Genomic DNA, 23,071 nt, shown 5'->3' on the forward strand with positions numbered 1-23,071 from the left:
TGGCACACACTCAGTGACTCAGGAACAGCTTCTTCCCTTCTGCCATCCAATTTCTAATTGCACATTAAACCCATGAACCTCACTTTGTTTTTATATTATTCCAGTTTTGCACTATTTTTGATCTAACTATTTAATATATATACTTACTGTAATTGATTTTTTTCCTATATCATGTATTGCATTGAACTGCTGCTGCTAAGTTAACAAATTTCACGACATATGCTGGTGATAATAAACCTGATTCTGATGTTGATGTAAGTGTGGGGGACGAGCACAAACAGGCTGGAAAAAATTCAATCAAGGCCTAAATAACATTATAGTCATGCCAGCTGAACGTGGCTATTTTATATTTAATTTTGCTTATCTCTAGCCCGAGTCCACTGACTAACATTCAATGAGAAGCCTAGGAAAACCTACTTTCAAGTGCCCAATTACTTTCCAAGGCACCAATTTTTAGTCTTTGCTTTCTGGCACACAGTACTCCTCCACCAGTAGAGGGCAATGCTTCCCTTTATTTCAAAGCCAGCACTTCACCATCCAACGCTTTCCCATAGCCAAGTACCAGTTTTAGCGATATAATTTCTGTAACTCACAAGTGGCACAGAGAGTCCTGTTGGATTATGATGTAGAATTGTGATTTTTCTTGTAGCTTAACTTTTCTATGCTTGTTTGTATTTTTATAAAAATCACCTACAAGTTCAATGAATTGCCCAATACTTATGGTACAACTGCTTCTCTAGAAGCTTCTTGGTTTTCTGTAGGAGGTGTCATGCCACCTGAATCTGGCTATTGTGTATTTAGTCATCATCACTGCAATTTTATCCCGAGTAAGACACAACCACAACTTATTTTTTGTCTTTTCTTCATTCGCTCTTGTAACCCTTAAACAACAAGTTTTAATCTTGACTTCTGAAGAACCTCTGGATCGCAAAAACACCAGGATCCAACAGTGCTAAAGTGGTGTAAATCCTGAAATGGAAAAAAACAACAATTTGCTGGGGGAAACTCAGCTGGTCATGGATGGCAAATGTTTTGTGCCCAGAAGCTTCATTGTGCATTCCTGGTCTAGATCACCTTCACCAAATGTCCTGCACTAATTCACCACAAGCTTCTCATGGGCAACTGGAGATGAATAGTTAATTATGGCAACACCTCAAGCACAAATTGTATTAACATTAGACTTTTTTTAAACTTTGTCTTTCCTTCTCACCTGTAACAGATTCTCAGCAGAAAGAATTGACTATTTCTTACATCCTTCATATACATGAGTAAAAATGTTTGCGTTACCTCTCCATCTAAATGTGCAATTTATAGTAAATAGTATGTACAACAGGATAGTCAATATAACAGAAATACAGTTGACTTAGCATGAATTAAGGAGGCTGTTAGCCTGGTGAAAGAAGATGTCCCGGAGCCTGTTGGTCCTGGCTTTTATGCTGCGGTACTGTTTCCTGGATGGTAGCAGCTGGAACAGTTTGTGGTTGGGGTGACTCGGGTCCCCAATGATCCTTCGGGCCCTTTTTACACACCTGTCTTTGCTGCCTCTCAGGCTCAGCAGCCCAGTTTTGTTGCTGACTCCTCTGCTGTGGTTTACACATGTTCTCCCTATGACTCTATGGGTTTACTCCCAATGTTCCAATTTTCCACCAACTCCACATTCGAAAGGTGTGTCGGTCAGTAGGTTAATTGCCTACTGTGAATTTCCATAAGTCAGGTGGGTGGCAAGATAATTGGGGGGGGGGGGTGTTGATGGAAATTCATGAGATTAAAGTTAATATGGCAATAAGTGGGGAACAGAGCGTATTTATGAGATTGCCCTGAAAACGCATGTACTCATTGGCCCAGATGACCGGAAAGAATAGCCACTGGCTTACATCACTTTAAAAAATCACCCCACCCAGAGGACATCAAGGAGCCCTTCGCAAGCACCAAGTCACAGGTAGACAGGGTTTTGGTCTTCATAAGTCCAGAGGTATTGAGTACAAAAACTGTGGAGCCCGCACATCTAGTGTACAGTATTATCAGTTTTGGTCACCCTACTTTAGGAAAATGTTACTAAACTGAACATTTCTTCCCCTTCTGCCTTTCTGTATTTGCAGAAATCATGTTTAAGTGTCCTTATGACTGAAAAAAAATTAATTCAATACTAAAAAGGTCACCCTTGCACACAGGGACATAAATGGTGCTTCTAGGAATGCTCCCCAAGGACACGTTCTTCCACATACATAAAAATGACACACAGATCAGTTATAAACCTTTCACACTGCAAAACACTCTTGAAAGGTCAAATTGCTCCAGGTAGGGTGCGGAACTACCACAACCACAGGAACTTAAATAATACCTTTACTTGATCAGAATCACACACACACATATTGAGGCAGTTTATTCAAAGATGTAAATTTCATTTTAAAGAAGGAAAAAGGCTGAGAGCTGGAATGTAGCTTCTGAACCCGATGACGGTGAAACTGATGGAAATGTGTGACATAAAACGGCCTCAATGAGGTAAATTGAATCAATATAAAAACTGATAGCTTTAAAAATCAATTCGATTATTTAATTATCCAATTTAATTATAGTAGCTTTCTGCTACCTTGGAGGCAGTGCATTGCATATTGCATAGCCAAGATAGAATGGAAATGTATGACAGGTACTCATCATAAAGGCATACTCCCTGTTAGTAGTTGGATAATTGGACTTGATAAACTCCAGTACAAGATAATTGAGCTTAAGACTGTGTGCTTGTTGCTGCTGCTGCTGCCGTGTGGAGTTTGCACATTCTCTTCGTGACCGCAACTCCGATTATTGTCTCTGATATCTCAAAGATGAGTTGTTAGGTTAACTTGCTAGTTAATATTGCAACCATAAACGTAGTCGCATGACACGGGAATGAGAGGTGGGGGAAGTTAAATGGGTATGTGAGAGAGAATCGAATTGATTGCGAAATCTAAGAGCCGGTAACTCAATAGAGAATAGAAATGTCAAACCCAATAACTAATTCCTTCTAATTAGACTAGATCCTAATTCCATCAGTTCTATCCCAACCATCGCGCAGTTAGTTTCAAAAGTTTGTTCAGAAATTTTAAAACTTTTCATTGAAGATACATCACCACTCCTTTTAGTTACAGCATTGCACGTCATGCGCACCCACAATAAACAGTGAACTTGAATGACACGTATCCCGTTTGTTAGAGTGAGTTTCAACACAGACGTGCATGCACCTATCACTTCAGAAACCACACCGCTCCTGAAAACAAATGTTTATAATCACAGCACAATCAAAAGTTTCTGAGTGTTCAGCATTCTTTGTGGAGTAGACCATTCGGAAAAATAAAACAAGTTCACCAGGATGAAACGCGACAGTAAATATATATTTTGTAAGCTGGTTTGCCAAGTTGTCATTTTCTTTCCATTATTAACACAGTAATTTAAAACAATAAGGAAATACTTCACACAAACTATCTATTAATAAACACATTTTAAGCAGGGAGAAAAAGACCAGTACCTGCTTTACAAGGTTGTTTCCAAATTTGCAATAGTTGTGGCTGAAGTTTGTACCACCGCAGGGAAACCCCACCCACCGGAAATGACTTTTAGTTCCTCGGAGAGGAAAGCCGAACGACGAAGAAACAAAGGGAACTCGAAAGCCCCGCCCACTTCACTGAGCATGCGTGGCTCACGATCGACGCGAAGGAGGCGGGACAGAGGTCTCCCCCGCCCATCCGCTCTCCTCGTCTTCCGCTCCGCCGGCCGAACTCATTGGAAAATTGTCCCAAGGATCTTGGCTTCCCATTGGCTGAAGCTGTTGCCAGTCAACGTATATGCCATCCAGCGGCGAAAGAGGCGGGCGGAAAAAAGTGAGAGAGAAAAGCTGCTGAGATTGAGTCGAATCGTCAACACGGAGAGCTGGAGAAAGAAAAGCACTAAATGTAAGTTTTTTTTCATCTAATAAAGTATTTCTATAATTATTATAAGTATTCGATGTTTTATGTCGATTTATGTTGTGGGAGTTTTGAAGTGGATTTATTTTCAGACCTTTTGGGAATATTTCACTCTTCGTTCTGTACTATGTAGTTTTAATTTCTTTTCCCCTTTTTTTCTAGTCAATTTCTCTGGACAAAACGCTATAAATAGCTTTTTTATGTAATCCTTCAACAGAGACGGATTGACTTGATAAAAAGAACAAAAAATCACGAATTTGCAATCAGATTAAAAATCTTACTGTAAATTACAAGTTTCATCTTGTAAATCTACATTTTTTTCTTTTATGATTTCTCTGTAGTTTAATACTCTAGGAGTAGATCGCAACATTTTTTTGTGTGGAGGATGATTCTGTATTTTCAGGTCAAAATAGATAACGACTAAATGTTTTATTTTTCTTAAAACAAAAATTCTGCTTCGATTTCTTTCTGAACTTCGTTTGCACTCTGCTCTCCCAATTCTGATTTGAGTTTTGTGTACAGTAGTTGAAGCACTTTGCCAAGTGAGGGGGAGGGTTTTGTGAATGTCCCGATTGGAAGGGGAGAGATCAGCTCCATGGAAAGCCCCTTAATGTTGATAGCTATTCAACTCAGTACTTTCTTCGTGCCCCATCTTAATACTAAAAGGCTGCATAGTCGTTAGTGGTATGCAGTCACTGGGAAAGCATGCTTATTGTATATTAATAATAGTTTAAAAGTACTTAAATGACTGTAAAGGACATTCCGTCTGTCGTGGAAGATGTCATATAAGCAATTTCTTTCCTTCCTGCACTTCAGAGGAAGTACTTTGGGTCATCCTTGGGCCATACAAGATGAGACAATTTTTCTTTTAGTTGGTGTGGAGCAAACAGATATCACCCTTATCATTTTTTAAAGTGCATGCTTTTGTCTGAATGTAAAGGAAATACGGAATTAAGCAGTTTCTTTATGCTGATGTTAACAGTTCAGGAAGAAATTGCCTCTTGTAATAAAAAGAAAGGGCTACAATTTACTAAAGCAAAATGGCATGGCTTGAAATTTCCTTGGAGGGCCATTAATTACAGAAACAAATTGGGTGCTCCCTTGTCTTTAGAGAGGAATGTTCTTTTTCATTTTTTTGTAGTTCTTAATTTGCATATCTAATTTATAATTGTACTTTGGTGTGACTAATAATCAGAACCTTATTGACTCATCTCTTTCATCTGCCATTTTTCATTGTCCTACTTAAATATATAAGGTCTGTTCTCTATTTAATTACCCACATGCATTTATTTATTGATTTATCACAAGTTGTTCTTTGCTGTCACTACCCTGCACAGTAACTGGCAGTGGATCACACTTTCTATAATAAGCTCATGAATATACATTTGGAAGGACTAACCATCTGTGGCAGTATTGATATATAGAAGAATTATGAGTAACATCCTTTTTGTTTAGTTCATTGCCCTTGAAGTGTTTTTGACAAGGCTTTTGTTTATTCAGTAGCTACCAATTATCAATTACATAATTGAGTGTTGTTTATGGATAGATAGTTAAGCCTAGCAATGTGAGAAGTTAGAATTAATCTAACCTATAATGTCATGTATCCTGTGTTAATAATTGCCACTGTGATATCCAAAAGCCAGTCTCAATACCCTCTGTTAATATTCTTACTTGAAGGAAAACAATAAGGTATAAAAAGTATAAAGAGATAATAAGCTAGTTGAGTGCTGTCACAGGAACAACCTTGCACTCCATGTCGGTAGGAGCAAAGAGCTGATTGTGGACTTCAGAAAGGGTAAGATGGGGGGACCCAAACCAGTTCTCAAAGAGGGATCAGAAATGGAGAGAGCGAGCAATTTCAGGTTCCTGGGTGTTAATATCTCTGAGGATCTAACCTGGTTCCAACATATCAATGCAGCTATAAAGAAGGCAAGACAGTGGCTTGGGGAGTGAAGAGATTTGGTATGTCACTTAAAACACTCGTAGATTTCTACAGATGTACCACGGAGAGCATTCTAACTGGCTGCGTCACCATCTGGTATGGGGGGGGGGGGGGTGCTACTGCACAGGATTGAAGTAAGCTGCAGAGAGTTGTAAAATCAGTCAGCTCTCTCATGGGTACTAGCCTCATTGGTATCCGAGATATCTACAAGGAGCGGTGCCTCAGAAAAGTGGCTTCCATCATCAAGGATCCCCATCACCCAGGTCATGCCCTCTTCTCATTGTTACCATCAGGAAGGAGGTATAGAAGTGTGAAGGCACACACTCAGTGATTCAGAAACGGCTTCTTTCCCTCTGCCATCTGATTTCTGAATGGACCTTGAACCCATGAATACTACCTCACTATTCTTTTTATTTCTGTTTTTGCACTACTTATTTATTTTAAATAAATATATATATATACACACACACACTGTAATTCATAGTTTTTTCTATATTATCATGTATTGCATTGTACTGCAGCCGCAAAGTTAATTTCATGACATATGCCAGTGATGTTATACTGGATTCTGATTCTAATTCATTGAAGTTTTTGAATTTACATGTTAAGTTGCCATGATGTTGAATGCAACATTTAAGAGAAGTTTGTCTGAGTACATGGATGGGAGGGGTATGGAGGGCTATGGCCCAGATGTGGGCTGGTGGGACTAGACAGAATAAAAGTTTAGCACAGATTAAATGGGCCGAATGGCTTGTTTCTGTTCTGTAGTGCACTATGACACTATGGCTCTTTGATGATGTAAAGTCATTATTGCATTAATTGCAGTATGTGACACTTACTTATCATTAAATATAACCCAACATAACCTTTCAGTTAATAAGTGTTGCTGTGGGTTGTTAGCACTGAGTTTGTAATGTTTCATCTGGAATATTTTAAATATTGTGATTGATCATGATTTAAAATCATTTAATTTTGTTCAGAGGTTTAGCTAAGCCAAGAATTGCAGTAATTGTTTTCCTCCCCACAAGTTGCTTAGTCTGGTGGGCATATTAAATATAAGTTTGTTGGTGTATCTTGGATTTATTGGCTCAGAGTTATTCTGTAAAATAACAGCATGTTATGGGATACCTTCTTATAAAAGCACAAAAAATAAAATAACTTAAGCTGTGGACACAAGTTGCCAATTGCTGCAAATTGCTGAATGATTTGTGCGCCCCTGTCATTAGCTTACCAGATATGAAATCACTCTTGTCAACTTGCCTCTGAACAGTAAAAAATTATTGAAATTGTGCCAGAATTATGAATTAAACTCACCATAGAAATGTAGTGTTTGCAGAGCATTTAGGACACAGGAAATGTAGTACTTTATGGTTCTGAATTGCCAGGCCAAGAAAAGGAAAAAATGGAACTTAACTACAGATGGCAAATAGTTCCTAGAGATGATATATATTAAATTTTCAGTTTTATGTTACTCCTCCTTTTAAACCTTCTCACTTGATCCAGTCATATTGTCCTTTTTTTTCCTGTCCCTTTTGCCACTCCTGTTGGACTGTTCAGCCGTTGTCAGTTATGCTGTACCAACGATTTGCAATGCAAAATGTGGTACTAACTGAAGGAAATAAGCCAGTTCGTGGCAACTGCTGCAAGAATCCCTGCTCAAGCAAATTCTAGGCCATTATGCCTTTGATTGGTTTCCAAGTGCTACCTAACTGAAAGCCAATGGTCTGATGTAAACCCATTTGTGCATGCTTTTTTCATCTTTGCACAATGTTAAATGAGAATGTTAAGCATCCCAATTTAGGGGAGAGTAACAAAATCACCGAATTTGTAAATCTAGTGTGTAGTTTGTTGTTGCTATTTTTGTTTATCTGGGTATTGAGGCATACAGAAATCTACTGAATGCATCTAAATCAAGCTGTAAGTGTGGATATGGATAGTGCCAATGCTTGCTCAATGGACAATAACACTTAACTCTTTATATTGTTCTGTAGAATATCTATCTATTAAATATATAATTACCTTAATTTTATACTGAAAGACTTCTTCAAGATGTTTAACATTGTGAACTGGAATAACATTTCTCATGAAGACCTTTTAAGGTATTCTTCAGTTTGTCAGTGTATATGAATGTTACATTTTTAGTAACCTTAATTCTCTAACAAAATACAATGTATAAATTTTTGAATGTTTGATTCAAGTTGTTGACTCAGATTTTTAGTACCTTAAGTTACTCTAAGTCAAAGGATAATTAGTGTCAGTATTTTTATTGAATAAGCTTGTGCACTCCTGTATTTGGAAACATCCACTCGTCGTTTTGCTTGGTAATCAGAGATTTTCCATTATTGGATTACCTCCATCTTTCATTCCCTTTGCCAAGAAGGTCTTTTACTTGGGGGTTGGGGAGGGAGAGAAGTTTTTCTTTTAAGAAAATCATCCTCTTCGTTACGATTCTTGAAGTATAGCCAGTGAGGAAATTATATCAGTGTAAGGGAAGTTATCGTCGATTAATGCCATTTAATTGACTTATTGTAACTTCATATCTGTCTCAGTAAATTTTGTTCAGTATAAATTTAGAAGTCAGCGTTTGAACATCTGGTGTGCCACAGTGTAATGGTTTATTTACATGTTTTATTGATTTTGTTTTGAGAATGTATACAAATTTTAAGTGTGTGTTTAACCTGATTTGAAATATGGTTTAAATTCAGCTTTGTGCTCCAGTTTTAGTTTTAAGCACATTTTTCACAATTAGGCTGTTGGATTCAAATCGAACATGCCTTAATTAACTTGTCACATCCATTAAATTTACTTGAAGCAGAAGAAATTAAATCTGGAAAGTAATAAACTATACTTACCATGGAGTGGACAAAGAACTGGTGTGTTCAGTAAGGAACAGCTGCATCAAGGTCACAAAAGAGCAGATGTGGCAGGAAAGCAGAGGAAAGGAACAATGATCTGAAATGAAGGGATTAAACATTTTGTTGTTTCCAAGCTGAGCTGCTTTCAGCCAACAATTTTGAAGAGTAACATGCTGGTTACTTAATCACATTTGGAAAAATATACTTAACTGTGCAAAGCAGAAAATTTTATTTGAAATCTTAAAGCAATGAATATTTAAGGGCAAAGGGTTGACTACTGTGCATGTTCCTTTTATTACACTACTTGTAGTTTATTGGGTAAACAATTTTCACCATTCTCACTACAATTTGAAATCTTAATAATGAACACAGTAGATGTATTACATGAATGAACCCATTTACCATTATTTGAATGTAGGTGTGCCATTTCTCTTATTTAACTTGTTTAAAGCAGACTAATAATGTCATAGACCAGGAAAACAAGAATCAATGAAACATTTGTTGAGGTGTACAGTTCTCTGTTGGGAAATAAATAGACGCAGCTGGTCCCCTATATATGTAGTTTATTAAATTCCCGCATTATGTCCCGAAGCCCAGTAATGCCTTGTTGGACTCAGGGAATACTCAGAAAAGGAATCTGGACAACATACTTGTATAACAGTATTGTCCTCTTTAAATAGCAAGTCTGGCAGCATCTGTGGAGGGGAATAAACAGTTGACAATTTGGATTGAAATCTTTCATCAGTACTGGAAAGAAAGGGGACAAAAGCTAAAAATGCCCTTCCTTTCCAAACCTGATAAAGGGTCTCAACTAAACTGACAGCTTATTCCCTTTCATAGCTGCCACAAAACTGCCAAGTTCCTCAAGTACTTCACGTGTGTTGCTTAAGATTTCTAGCATCTGCAGAATCCCTTTTGCCCTCTCCATCTAGTTATTGCGTTTAACCATTTTTTAAAAAGCATGGTAATTTGTATTATCCCATTTGTCTAGCCGTTGATCTGCAGAATTATTTTACAATTTGTGTTTGAATCCCTCTACTTCACTTTGCCTTCCACTAACAACACTTATGTCATTAGCTCAGCCATTCAAGGAGGTAGATCCATCCTCTCTATTACCACCACAAAGGTAGTTTGCACTGGTAGTGAAGTTCTGAGTGTGCCTGAGGGATCTGATAGACTTCCTTTCTTGCTGCGGATGAATCACATTCTTGATGCATGTTCGAATGCTATAGTGGTGAGGCATTCTGCTAGTCTGCTCAAGGAACCAGCTTGACAGGATCCACAGTTTTCCTTTTCCTGTAGGGTCTTAAAGGCATTTCCTGTAAAGTAATACCTAATTAACTTTTGGTCAATGAATTTCTTTGATGCAAACTTTTCTGCAAGGGTCAACAGATATGGAGTAGTACAATTGAATGGTTTATTCTGCAACAATACATCCAGACTTTTACCTAAATAGATAGCCAGGGGGCATGGGGATAGAGAGAGAACCTCAGCACTTAGCAACGCATGGTTTTGTACAGAAGCAGCACAGAACTCAATATAGCACAAACAGGTAGCCATCTATGTTGGATATGTTTTTCCTTTCATACTTTTCAGAGCTTCTTCTCTTGCTGTTAGTCTTGGTGGTGTGTGTTAAAGTGTCCAAGTTTATCTCTTTCTCCTATTAGCTAATACTCTCTAATCCAGGCAACATCAGTATTTCCAACAGGTCTAGAAATAGAGAACCCTTCTCTTTGTCTGCAACCCTGGCAATTTTTGTGTCATCTGCCAAGTTACCAATCAGCCCACCTACATTTTTGTAAAAAGCATTTTATCATCAAAACAGTAGAGGTCCAAAGTCACTGATCCTTGAAGAGCACCACTGGCCTCAGACCTCCAGTCAGAATACCACCCCTTCATTTCTGGTCTCTGTCTTCTGTGGTGGAGCAATTTTTAAATCCAATCTATCGAATCTAATGTACTGTGATTTCATTGATTTTTTTTTGTTCAAATACTTGCAATTTTTGTGATGAAGAAAATTACAAATGTAGTTTATTTTCTCTGCGATGGGTCCCAGCTGTTGTCATGTTAGATTTTTGTAGCACTCCTTGTTAACTTCTAATTAGCATTACAGTGGTAAGTCAAATCTCAGCAGAAGAGGTGCTATATAGAAGAAAAGGTGTGAGAATTTGAGTCTTGTGAAGCAGAAGTCCCACAGCAATTTTTTTTTGGAAATGGAAGTTTCGAGGTAAAAAAAATTATACTTGCACTAGGAAATACTGCAATGCCAGAAAATAAGAGGAGGAGACATGGTCATTTTTTAACACCCACAAAATGCTGGAGGAACTCGACACTGAACTTCCAGTCAAGATGGCGCCAGCGAGGAATGGTTCCTTGGGTGACATCTTCTAGATAGCCAATCTCTTCAACTATTTCACTTTTACATTTTCTGCTTGTTCTTTTTTGTCTGCTTTGTGTTTTGGAAACTGTTGGGGCCTGTGACGTGCAGTTTGGAGTCCAATAGAATGATCGAGGGCGGAGAGTATCATGAAGAAGACCAGAGATAAGGTGTGGGGCAGTGTTCGGCTCCATTTCATAGCATCGAGGAACATTGAAGCATCAAGGCAAAAGCAGAGGAGATCAACGGTCGCTCTCTACGGAGGCCAGGGGTCGGCAGCGTTCAGAAGGATGCAGGCCTGCAGCACGGTGGTCGCTCTTCACAGAAGGGCTGAATTTGATTCTGATAGGAGGGTGTTTTTGAAATTCTAATACGTAATTATTGTAGTTTATATTGCTGTTCTTCAGTTTTCTGTATTTTCTTTCTTGTTGCCATTTGGCAGGTTGGGGTTCTGTGGATGGTATGTTAGTTATTGTGAGTTGAAGGATTCGAAGCTTTGGGGTCTGATGTTCTTGGTTTTTCTTTGTGGGCGATCTGTTAGTTTTTATGTATGAAAGGGCAGGTTGGGATTTGATGCTTTCACTTTTTTGCGAGAGAAGGGTGGGGGTTTTGGGGTTTAATGTTCTGGCTGCTGTTTTTCATGTGGGCAATCTGTTAGTTTTTGTGCAAGGAAGGGGGTGGGGGTGTTTGGGGTTTGCGAGTTTTGTTCCTTTTTCCTTTTTTTGTGGGGAGGGGATTGATGTTTTTTCAACGACACCCATGTTTTTTTTCTGTATTTCTTGGTCATCTATAGAAGACAAATATCAGAGTTGTATTGTACATGCATACTTTGACAATAATATGAGCCAATGAGCAGGTCAGGCAACATCCATGGAGATGTTTTAGTTTAATTTAGTACTAGCCGTCCTTAGTTAGGATTTGCAGTTGACTAAGACCCCTGTCTGGGTTTTGTCTTCATATTATCTTATAACTTTCAAAACTTGATCTTTGGAATTATTGAAATCTAAACTCAAAAGCTGGGAGTAAAACCAGTTCTTGGTGGTGAAGGCAGTGGGAGCCAGAAAATGTTGCTGAAAAACGCAACAAAACTGTAGAAAACTAATGACTGGAAAGAAAAGAACACTTGGATTGAAGAAACAACTCATTACTTACTGTAATTCACATTTTTTCTCTCTATTCTCATGTATTGCATTGTACTGCTGCTGCAAAATTAAATTCACAACATAATGCTGATGATACTAAACCTGATTCTGATTAATTCACCAGACTCTCATTCATTTCTGTGAAAAGCACCTGACCAGGGTGAGACTGGGCAAGATGTTCTATACCCCTAAAGATGGCATAGTGTCGGATTGTAAAGAGGTGTTAGCGAGGGGAGTAATAGAGCAGCAAGAATTGTCAGGTGGCTTTTTCAGTGATGTAAACGAGTGTCTGCTGAATAAGTTGAGTTTTTTTTAGTCCTAGTGACTCTTTCCAACCTGTAATTTTCTAAATTTTTTGTTGTGTTTTTGACTATACTTTCTGCCTCCCACTGCCATCACCACCAAGAACTGGTTTTACTCCCAGCTTTTGAGTTTAGATTTCAATACAGTCGGCCCTCCTTATCTGCGGATTATCATGCGTGGATTCAACCAACCGTGGATTGGGAAAACCCGGTAGTTCTCTCTTCAGCACTCGTTATTTGAGCATGTACAGACTTTTTTTCTTGTCATTATTCCCTAAACAATGCAGTATAACAACTATTTACATACATTTACGTTGTATTATGTACTATAAGTAATCTAGAGATGATTTTAAAGTATAGACAGTCCCCAGGTTGTGAACGAGTTCCGTTCCTGTGTCTGTCTTTAAGTTGGATTTGAAGTCTGAACTGGTACATCCGGTATTATTTAGCGTCAATTAGTCAAACGTTTGTCTTGTATAATATAGTATATATATTATAATATAGTATAATATAGTATATATTTTACCTTTCTATGCATATAAAACACTGAAGAAACATATGTACAGGGTATTTCAATAATTAAACCACTGCGTTGCTTAGTAATAATTGTAGCTCTCATCGAGGCAGGGCCTTTTACATGCTCCATTAAAATTGTTATGATCGTTGACCGACTGTAGCCTAACTCTTTTCCAATGACCAATGGAATTTTCAATCACTTTATTTTCAATCGTGATTATTTTCGTGAACAGAAATACTGCGGATTCAGAGCTGTGCCTGCTTCTAAAGACCACCGCACTGGTCAGGCTAAATAAGGGACTTAAGCATCCGCATTTTTTGGTATCCGTGGGGGGGGGGGTCCCAGAATCAATCCCCCGCGGATAAGGAGGGCCGACTGTACTACTTGTGTCAGGGTTAGCTTTTAAACTTACTTTTAAATTAAGCTGAGTCTCACAGATGGGGTGAAAAATCCTCTTCTGCCATGTCATAGTCCATCTCCTTTGTTCTCTCCTTACTCCTTAAAGATACCCCACCATTCCTGCCCCACCTCCACCTCTTTAATCTACAATCTTAACAGTTGTTCTGCTTGTTAACTTTTTTGGTTCGTTGTCGTCATTTAATCTGAAAACTTGACATTTTTTCTCTCTTTCTCTACAAAATGCTGCATGACCCGATGCAGTTCCAGCATTTTCAGTCTTTATCTTTTTAGCACCTATGTATTTGTGCACCACTAAAGTATTGGCTTTAAATAATTTGCTTTAAATTGCTATTCACATATTGATTCACATTCACTAACATAAGTCCAATATAATACGCCAGTTAAATTACACAAATTGATCATTGGTTTAACACATGTTTCTGAAAATGCCTGACATGCATTTAAAGTCAAGCAGTTGTATATTAAAATGACGTTATTTTGAAAATCCGTAGTTTTTTTTCTGTAAAATAATTATGCATGAAAAATATTTCCAAATGGATTGCTCTTCAGAGGTTTGAACTCAAGCTATCCTTTGTTGCTGAACATTGGAGAATCATGACTGACGTATTTCAAATATTTGTGAGGCATCATGGGAGATGCCTTTGGTCTCTTCAGAATTAGTGCAGAACAGTAATATATGTTGTAAGTTGAAGATGAAAATTTACAAATGCGTGTATTGCTTGTTAAACTTTAAGCTGGAACAATTCCTGTACCTCAAAATCAGCACCTGTAACATAATAGAAAAGAGAACTGTCAATGAGGAGTTATTGTGGAAAATGTTCTTGTTTCTTTGATCTTTAGACCTTAGTTAGGGTGCTACCTATTTGTACAAAGCCATACTCCAGCTCCTGAATACAATGCAGAAATCTACTAGTATATTTATATTATAATTTAGAGGCTTAACATAGGTTTCCTGAAGTAGATGAGCTGCATGGAAAAGTACTTGTGGAGGATAAATTGTTACTGGTCTTCAAAGAGGAAGAATGCTAATGTGATATTTCAACATAACTGCCTTTTAGAAATAGATGGCTTTTCTAGAGAAGCTACCTTGCTGTGTGCTTGTAAGTAGTTTGCACTTGCACAGTGTATTATCGAAACAACATACACAAAATGCTGGAGGATCTCAGGTCCTGAAGAAGGGTCTCAGGCCGAAATGTCGACTGTTTATCCCTTTCCATAGATGATGCCTGACCTGCTGAGTTCCTCTAGCATTGTGTGTGTGTGTAGTGTTGCTTTGGAGTTCCAGCATCTGCTTTGGATTATCCAAATCCTGAGGTCCATGACTTTCACATGCAGAACATGGGATATGAACCTATGTTGCCAGATGCTATTGCACCAAATTTCACCAGCACAATCCTTGTTAGTCACAAACCCGAAACTTGATTAGATTTAAATATGGAAATCCACATTGAATTTACATCTCTAACTTTTATCCATCGTGCATGAAGTTGAAGTTTAATTGTCATTCAACCCACAAATACATCCAAACAAAACAACGTTCCTCTGTAGCCAAGGTACAAGACACAGTACCAACAGTCATACACAGCACAAGGCACGTACTGTATAGGATGGCAGTAAACATAGTCACACAAAAACATAGACCAAGTCCTTGAGACCATGGATGTCATAAGAACAAGCCCACAACAGTCCAGAGAGGAATGCAATTGAGCTTATCTTGCACTGAGTGTACGCTGGAGGGCAGCACTGATGGAGCGGCCAGCCCCCAATCCAGTATAGATGCTGCACCTTACCACCTCTGGCATCACTTCCACTGGGCAGCTACAATAGGCAACATTGCGGCATGAGGCCTAGTCTGCTTTGCAACTGAGGCCAATAAACCAATGAATCAGATATATGTGCTTTTTTTAAATATATATTGCAGTGTAGTGTCCTGGCCAGGACACTCTCAATGGTTTTCCTGTTTTAAAAAAAATGTTAAAATGGGTTTCAATGGTTCATTTTATTGTCAACGTATGCATGTACAATACAACTCTGATAACTGTCTTCTCCAGATAGCCATAAAATACAGAAAAACCATGAGGGTTGTTGAAAGAAAAGACATCAACTCCCCCTCACGCAGAAGAAATCAGCAACAGTAGCATCAAACCCCCGACCTCCTTTCTCAAACAGAAAGCTAAGAGATTACCCACACAGAAAAACATCAACATGAAAATCAGACCCCATATCCCCAACCCCTTCTCACAAAAACTAACATATTGCCCACGCACAAATTAGCCACAAGAAAGAAAAAACTGAAGAAGACCAATATAAAGGATAGTCCAATAATCTCACAAATCTCAGAATATTGAAAACTTCTGCCCCTCCGCATTTGAGGAGAGCAGCTGCATGAACTTAGTCCTTCCGTGAAGAGTGACTGCTGCGCCAGGTCTGAATGCTGCCGATCCGGCTACCGACCGTCATTGCCCCTGTGTTCTCCATTGCTGACCCTCTCTGCAATTGTCTCAATCTTCAATCTTTCTCGATGTTTCAAAATGGAGTCATTCATGACCCGTGCCCCGTCTTTGGTCTTTTCCACCAGTCGGCTCGTGTTCTCTGTTCTTCTTTTGGAACCGAAATTATTATTTAGAGTAGAAATACTGGCTGCTTGATAAAATTGAATCTGGTGGGTAGCATGGTAAAGTCGCAATTAGCATAATGTTTTACAGCACCGGAGTTTAGAACATCAGGTTTTAATTCCTGCTGCTGTATGGATGTTCGCGATGAATAAGGATTTCAGGTTGTATACTGTATATATTCTACGTTCTGAGCGACAGTAGTACTGCACTAACCAGTACACTACCATGGCGTCTTCGCAATTCTGTTGTTTGGTCTGAGAAACAACTAAACCTCTTGACCATGTTTGCATGATTCATGCATTCAGTTACTGCCACACGATTGGCTGGTGAACGAGCATGTGCACCGAATGAAATGGCCACTGAGTCTATGGACACACCATATACAAGCTCCCAAAGTACAATTAAGTATGGAGGTCTTGAGACATTCACACACATTCAGTTATGTAAATGATAGAACCAGTTTCCTTTCTTCACTTCGGCAATGTTCTTATCAGGCTTGCGTGCTTTTGATGCCATTCATTATCATCCTGTGACACCATCACTAACTCGCAAAATAGCACATATTGTACATTGCCTCACAAAATAGCATTCCTTCATTGTTTTTCAGGATGCCATTTTTAGCAGGAACATGAGGGCATTTTCATGCAAGGTGCACTGGTTCAAAGTGCAGTTTCCCATTTGGTTCGCCTGTTGGGATTGGGTGATCAAATACAGCCAGAATACTTGGGTCCTGTAAATGTAATTAATAAATGCATTGGATGGAAACAAGACAAGTGTTGGTATTGATATTTCTAAGATTTCTACATAAAGGATGATTACATGCGCTGCAAATTTGGCAAACTTTTAAAATTAAAAGGTCATAAATTGGATTAAGATCAAAAATGCCAGAAATGCTTTGCATATCAGGCAGCATGTGGAGTAAGAAATAGTCAACCATTCGTTAGTACTTGGAAAAGTTTTTAACTCAAGGACACATGAGTTGGGGGGCAGGGGAGAGAAAACACAATGAAATTTTTAAAAGCTGTTCATCCATTTGGTTCCTGTGACTCCATCAATTTAATGTACTGTACATATACTGATCAAACAGTCAGATGAATCTCCACAGTACCCTAAAGAGAAGAACTCAAAAGATTTGAACACTGAAGAAATTTCTTACATATGTCATAAATACCACCCACCTTTTTTCAAAAAAAAGAGGCAGTGTTCTCTTGTTGGGTAGGAGGGTGGCGATATGTCTCTACGGAAGGAGATATAAGGTGCTCCTTCCCTCTGCTAGCCTGCAGATCACCCTTAGGCAAGGTGTAGCACCTGCTTAGCTGCCCCCCCCCCCCCAAAAGAAATCTGGGTCACATGAAGCCATGGGAGCAAGTGATGGATAGTTGTGTGATCAGCTGGTGCATATCACCATTCCTAGTTGTGCGACCACTGATGCCAGGCAGACAATCTCTGAAGAGAATTGATAATGGCTGGGGTCACCCATCTTGTAAAGACACTGCCCAGAAAGTGGCAATGGCAAACCACTTCTGTAGAAAAATTTGCCAAGAACTGTCATTGTCATGGAAAGACCACAATCGCCCATGTCATATGACGTGGCACAAAATGAATAAACAAGCGTTCTTGACTCCTAAGCCAGGTGAAATATCTTATCCACATTAACACTGTCAGGATCCCTATGACCGAATGGAAGATAGAGGTTGAGCGACAAAAGCAGAGATGGAGTTGATGGAAAAAGGGTTAGTAAAGACGCATGTGTAATAACAAGTATGGCTGTTGGCCTTTAGAATGGAATTGACTTTTAAAGGTTGATGAAAAGCTTGAATAGCTGCTTTGGTACTAGCAGTATCCATTGCTTGCATCATTCGTAATCTTCCTGCTAGCAACTCAGAATAATTTCCAGAGCCTGTTCTTAAGTTTGAGTGTAAAACGTCTGGTCAACACAAAGGATCAGTACTGTAATGGAGAAGTCATTTGCTAAGAACTCATCGCTCCTCAACATGGGTAATGTGCCAATATAGTGCTACACAATGTTGAACAGAAGACCCTTGTTCTTGTGATTTGCTAACTGGAAAGGCCATACGTCCTCTCATGTTTTTTTTCCTCTTTGGACAATGAAAAAAATCAAAAATAAAAATGCACAATGCTGGAAAATACTCAGTGGATCATAGAGATGCTGCAGAAAGAAACAAAATCCATTCCATAGACTAACACTTGTGATACTTTAAATGAAACTTAAATAAAGTGGTGATGAAGAATGAATGTTGTATACTTAATACACCGTTGAATTATGTTTAAAGGTGTTGCTAGGCTAATGAAATTTAACAAGGTTCAGAAAGCCTAAAGTTGGCATAGAGAGCTTCAAAGGCAGGATTTTTCAACGTACAAACTATTACAATGAAATATTTGTTAATATATTGGACCAGTCTTGATTAACTCTGTCTGGAGTCATCTGTGTGTTGCAGTATATTTCTTAAACATTGCATCAAAAGAGGAGAAAAGTAAGTTTAAAAACATTAACTAGTGGATGAACTTTTGTTTTGCAGAGCCATCATGAACCTAGAAAATCTCAGCAAGTCAGAGTTACTGATGTTCTTCAGTGTGCTTGAGGGGGAACTTGAAGCAAGAGATATGGTAATTGATGTGCTGCGAGTAAGTATCACAGAATCTCCTACTTTGCTATTTCTCATGTAGCAGTATTATTAAGCAGTGCATCAGCTTGTTCAAAAGCAAATATACTGATCTTAATTCCAATTGAAAACTAATATTGAGAAATGTGTAGTATCATCACTTTTCCTAACTTTTGTGATGCTATGTTTAAGTGATTCTATTATCTGTATTAGTTATTTATCCTTTGATAAGGACTATTAGTATGTTGGCAATTCTTATTTCTCTAATCCAATATCCCAGAACTGTCAGCTTTGCTCAAATGCTGATCTGCTTAGGTAGGTGTGCTGTCATCAGGTAAATATGCAATACAAACACACAAAAAATGGAAATATTCAGCAAATCAGGCAGCATCTGTGGAAAGAGAAACAGGGTTAACATTTCAGGCCAATGATCTTCCATCAGAATTGGGAAAAATCTAGAAAGCAAGTGTGTTTTAGGTACCAAAGAAAAGAGTTTGAGTAAAAATAATGAATATGGATGATAGCGCTGAGACCAAGTAAAACAAGCACACGTTGGTGTTGGGTGATAGAGGGTGGTAAAGGCTTTTAGTTGCAGTTGATATATGTGCACTAGATAGGGTGGATGTGGAGAGAGCATTTCCTATGGTGATGATATCCAGAACTAGAGGGCACAGCCTGAAAATTGAGGTGTGACTCTTTAGAACAGTGGTAAGGAGAATTATTTTTTTTTTAGCCAGAGAGTAGTAAATCTGTGGAATGCTCTGTCACAGACTGTGGTGGAGGCCAATCTGTGGGTATATTTAAGACGGAAGTTGATAGTTTCCTGATTGGTCAGAACATCAGAGGATATGGCGAGAAGGCAGGTGTATATAGTTGAGTGGGATCCAGGATCAGCCATGATGGAATGGCGGAGCAGACTCGATGGACAGAATGGCCTAATTCTGCTCTTGTACCTTGTGGTCTTATAGTAGATGTTAATCTGGAAAGATGAAGGAGAGGACGAGAAAAATACAGAACACTGTATGTGCTGTACATTAAAAGACAATGCTAGAAATACCAGCTGGTCAGGTAGCATTTGTAGAAAGGGTAACACAGAAGTAATAATACAGGTTGATAACATTGCATCTAAACTAATCATCACAAACTGAAAACTGGAAATTGCTGAATTTACCATCAAATACTGAAGGCTGTAAAGTGTTCGGGTGCCTGGAAGGTGAAATGCTAATTCTCAAACTTGTGTTTGGTTTTGTTAGAACAGCCAAAATCTGTCAGAGTAAGAATGTGATGGAGAATGAATTTTTTTTAAAAATTGGAAGTTCAGGGAAACTCTCGTCGACTGAACAAAAATGTTCTGCAAAGCCATCATCCACTCTGCATTTGGTTTCTCTCATATAAAGGAGACCACTTCATGAGCATTGAATGCTGCATACCAAATTGAAAGAAGTAAATTGCAGCATTGCTGGAAAAGAATTTTTGGACTTCAGTAATGGGAAGGTGTTACGTTTTTGTGGATGGTGCAATGTATGTCGGTGGAGTTAGAAGAGTGTACAGTCCTCAGGAATGCTTGAGAAATCTGTCTGCTGGAGCCATCTTGTCAAAAATTTGAACTAAACATGGAGCTACAAAGGGGCTGATTCCTTCCCACTGACATCTTTCAGCATGATATAGCAAAGAGACATTAAAAAAAAAAATAATTTCTGTGGTGTTAAGAAAATGAGAAAGTGGATGGACAGACACGTATAACTTCCATGCATAGTATTTACACAATAATTCATGCAATTTTCCATTTCTAAATGCATATTTCAGTGAAGAGACTTGATATAAAGTTATTACTAATTGTTTCATTTTCACTCGGATAGTAGATCTATTTGATTTATAATAATTAATGCAAATATGAGACTTATAATTAAAGCAGTTGGGTGTCAAATGACAGAATCCTTCTGGTTTTTGGTTGCCAGTACTTAAAACGATCTTATCACAATTGATGTGTTTCAAAATTAAGTAAGTGATATCTACAGAGCTAATTAACTTCCAAAAATTGCAAAATTTGTTCACATTATTTTTCACCAAGGATCTACCATGCTCCTAGTGACTGGTTGCAGAGCTTTGCAAGACCAGTAGTTTGCAATAAAACCCTAATTGCTAGTAAAAAGAAATCTTGTATGACAATAGCAAAGATATTTTGAAGAATACAAATCCTGTATTATTTCTTTGAATGCTGACCATTACCTGTCCACTAACAGATCTTTTAAGGTAATTTTCCACATGATTACAGCAACCTTAATCTCTCATACATTAGCAGTTTATTTTATTTAGATTTAAGACCATAATTTTCAATTTAACTGAAGAAATTTGAATATGAAATTCTACCATTATCTTGCTTTTTTTTGCTTATCATTCTAAATATGATGGAATGGTATCGCAGACTCGAAGGGATGAATAGCCTAATTCTTCACCTATATCATATGGTCTCAGTTTGTAATTCTGCTTGCCCTTCATTCCTTTATCTATTTATTTTAAATACTGCTTTTCTATAAGATGATAACTAGTGTTAATAATTACAATATAGTTGTTTATAAATTATTGAATGTATGAGAGAAAAAATCTACCAAGTCAATGAGTGGTGAGGATTTGAAACTTAATTGTTGTAGGTGCAAGTCTGAGGTAAGTAGCACAGTGTCATCAAGAGGAAGTTGTGCATCCAAACGAAAGAAATACAAGGAACAGGTCACTTTGAAGTTGTCAACGATCCCCCAATGCTTCAAACTTTTGAAAGCATATCTTTCTGTAAATTCCTTTTGTAGCCCTGTCCGGCCATACACTCTTCAGCCCTTCCTAGTAGTTTTTTCTGCATTGAAACTCACACCCCACCTGAGTTGGCTATCTCCCCCCACCAGATTCCCTCAACCATCAGGTTCTTGAACCAGAAGGTATAATTTCACTCACTACAGCACTGAACTGTTCCCACAACTGCTGGACTCATTTTCAAGGACTCCTCATCTCATGTTCTCTGATTATTTATTTATTATTATTAATTGTGGTTTTTTTCTTTTTGTATTTGCATAAATTGTTGTCTTTTACATGCCGGTTGTCTGTCTTGTGTGTGTTTTTCATTGATTCTGTTATGTTTCTTTGTATTTACTGTGAATGCCAGCAAGAAAATGGATCTCGGGGTTGTTTCTGGTGACATTTACTTTGAATTTTAATGGTACCTCTCTAATGCTTTCAGATGCTTAGTATAGGTAGCCGATAAGTCTGAAGCATGCAGGTGTGTGCCTAAGCTTCTTCATAAGATCGGCTGCACTTTTCAGCAGTGCTGAAAGCATCTTTCAGAGCTTACAGATAATTATTTGACGTGATTAATGGGTTTTCTGCCTTCAGGAACCTCACTATAACCAGCTGATGGACACTAAACTCTCTACTAGTCTGTTTTTTCATATTATCAGAGCACTGCCACTCAACCATTAACTGAGATGTCTTCTCTGCCTAAGCCTCACACTCTTCTTCCCCATCGGGCGCGGGCTTGGCTCCAGAGAACACTCATAGCCTACAATATCTTCATCATTTATTAACCAGTGATGTAATAGCTGAAACCAGCACAGGATTTCCTTCGACTGCCGAAGAACCCATTACACAACTCTTTCCCCTCACTTCACAGCAATGAAAACAACTTGTCTTTAAAGTCTTCACCTTTAGCTACGTGCTCCCCTTCTCTAAAAGTATGGACTGCCTGTGAGCCCTCCTCTCCAGGGTATCTCATCCAATCAGGTAGCACAACTCCAGTTACATCACTGCTAGTCTCTTTTTTCCAACTCTTTTATAGAATTCCTCATTTCCATCCACCCCTTTCAGAACACAAGCATTATTTGTGGATAACCATTTCATTTGCACCAACCCTTTATCCCTGCGACATCCATAATAAAGTACCTTAATCAATTTCCCTGACACTAGCCTGACAACTGGCTTAAACACACAAACCGCATAATCAATCCTAAAACAGCAGTCATACAGCATCTGAAATCATCAGGGGATGGCCCCCCACAATTGTAACCTCTCACCAGGGCTCATGTACAAACTCTGCTCATTAGCTAACTCTTATGACAGCCATGTGACTGACTCAGTGGTGAGAAGCCCACCTTTCATAAACAATATACGTCTAGCTTCAGTATGATTTATGGTTCAAACAAGTGGGAATGTTGTGATTTTCTGTTTCAAGGAACCTGGATTTGAGCGAGTGCCCTGTAAATACTGCCCATACACAATTACAGCTGTTCCCCCCCCCCCCTTACAAAGGTAGAGCGTTCCTATGAAACCTTTCTTAAGTTGAAATGGCATAAAG

The 23,071-nt window shown here is 38.5% G+C and overlaps 1 protein-coding gene across 2 annotated transcripts in view; it reads left to right on the forward strand.

Moving 5' to 3' along the window:
* The first annotated feature begins 3,839 nt into the window (after nucleotides 1-3,839).
* Nucleotides 3,840-23,071, forward strand: part of cttnbp2nlb (CTTNBP2 N-terminal like b) — a 76,889-nt gene continuing 57,657 nt past the window's right edge. For both annotated transcript variants that reach the window (XM_073030597.1, XM_073030598.1), the window contains exons 1-2: nucleotides 3,840-3,926; nucleotides 18,649-18,754. In XM_073030597.1, coding sequence (XP_072886698.1) covers nucleotides 18,656-18,754 — 99 coding nt within the window. In that variant the 5' untranslated portion in view covers nucleotides 3,840-3,926; nucleotides 18,649-18,655. The remainder of the gene's footprint in view (nucleotides 3,927-18,648; nucleotides 18,755-23,071) is intronic.

The sequence above is a fragment of the Hemitrygon akajei genome, chromosome 27, assembly GCF_048418815.1.
Source record: "Hemitrygon akajei chromosome 27, sHemAka1.3, whole genome shotgun sequence".
Classification (NCBI taxonomy): Eukaryota; Metazoa; Chordata; class Chondrichthyes; order Myliobatiformes; family Dasyatidae; genus Hemitrygon; species Hemitrygon akajei.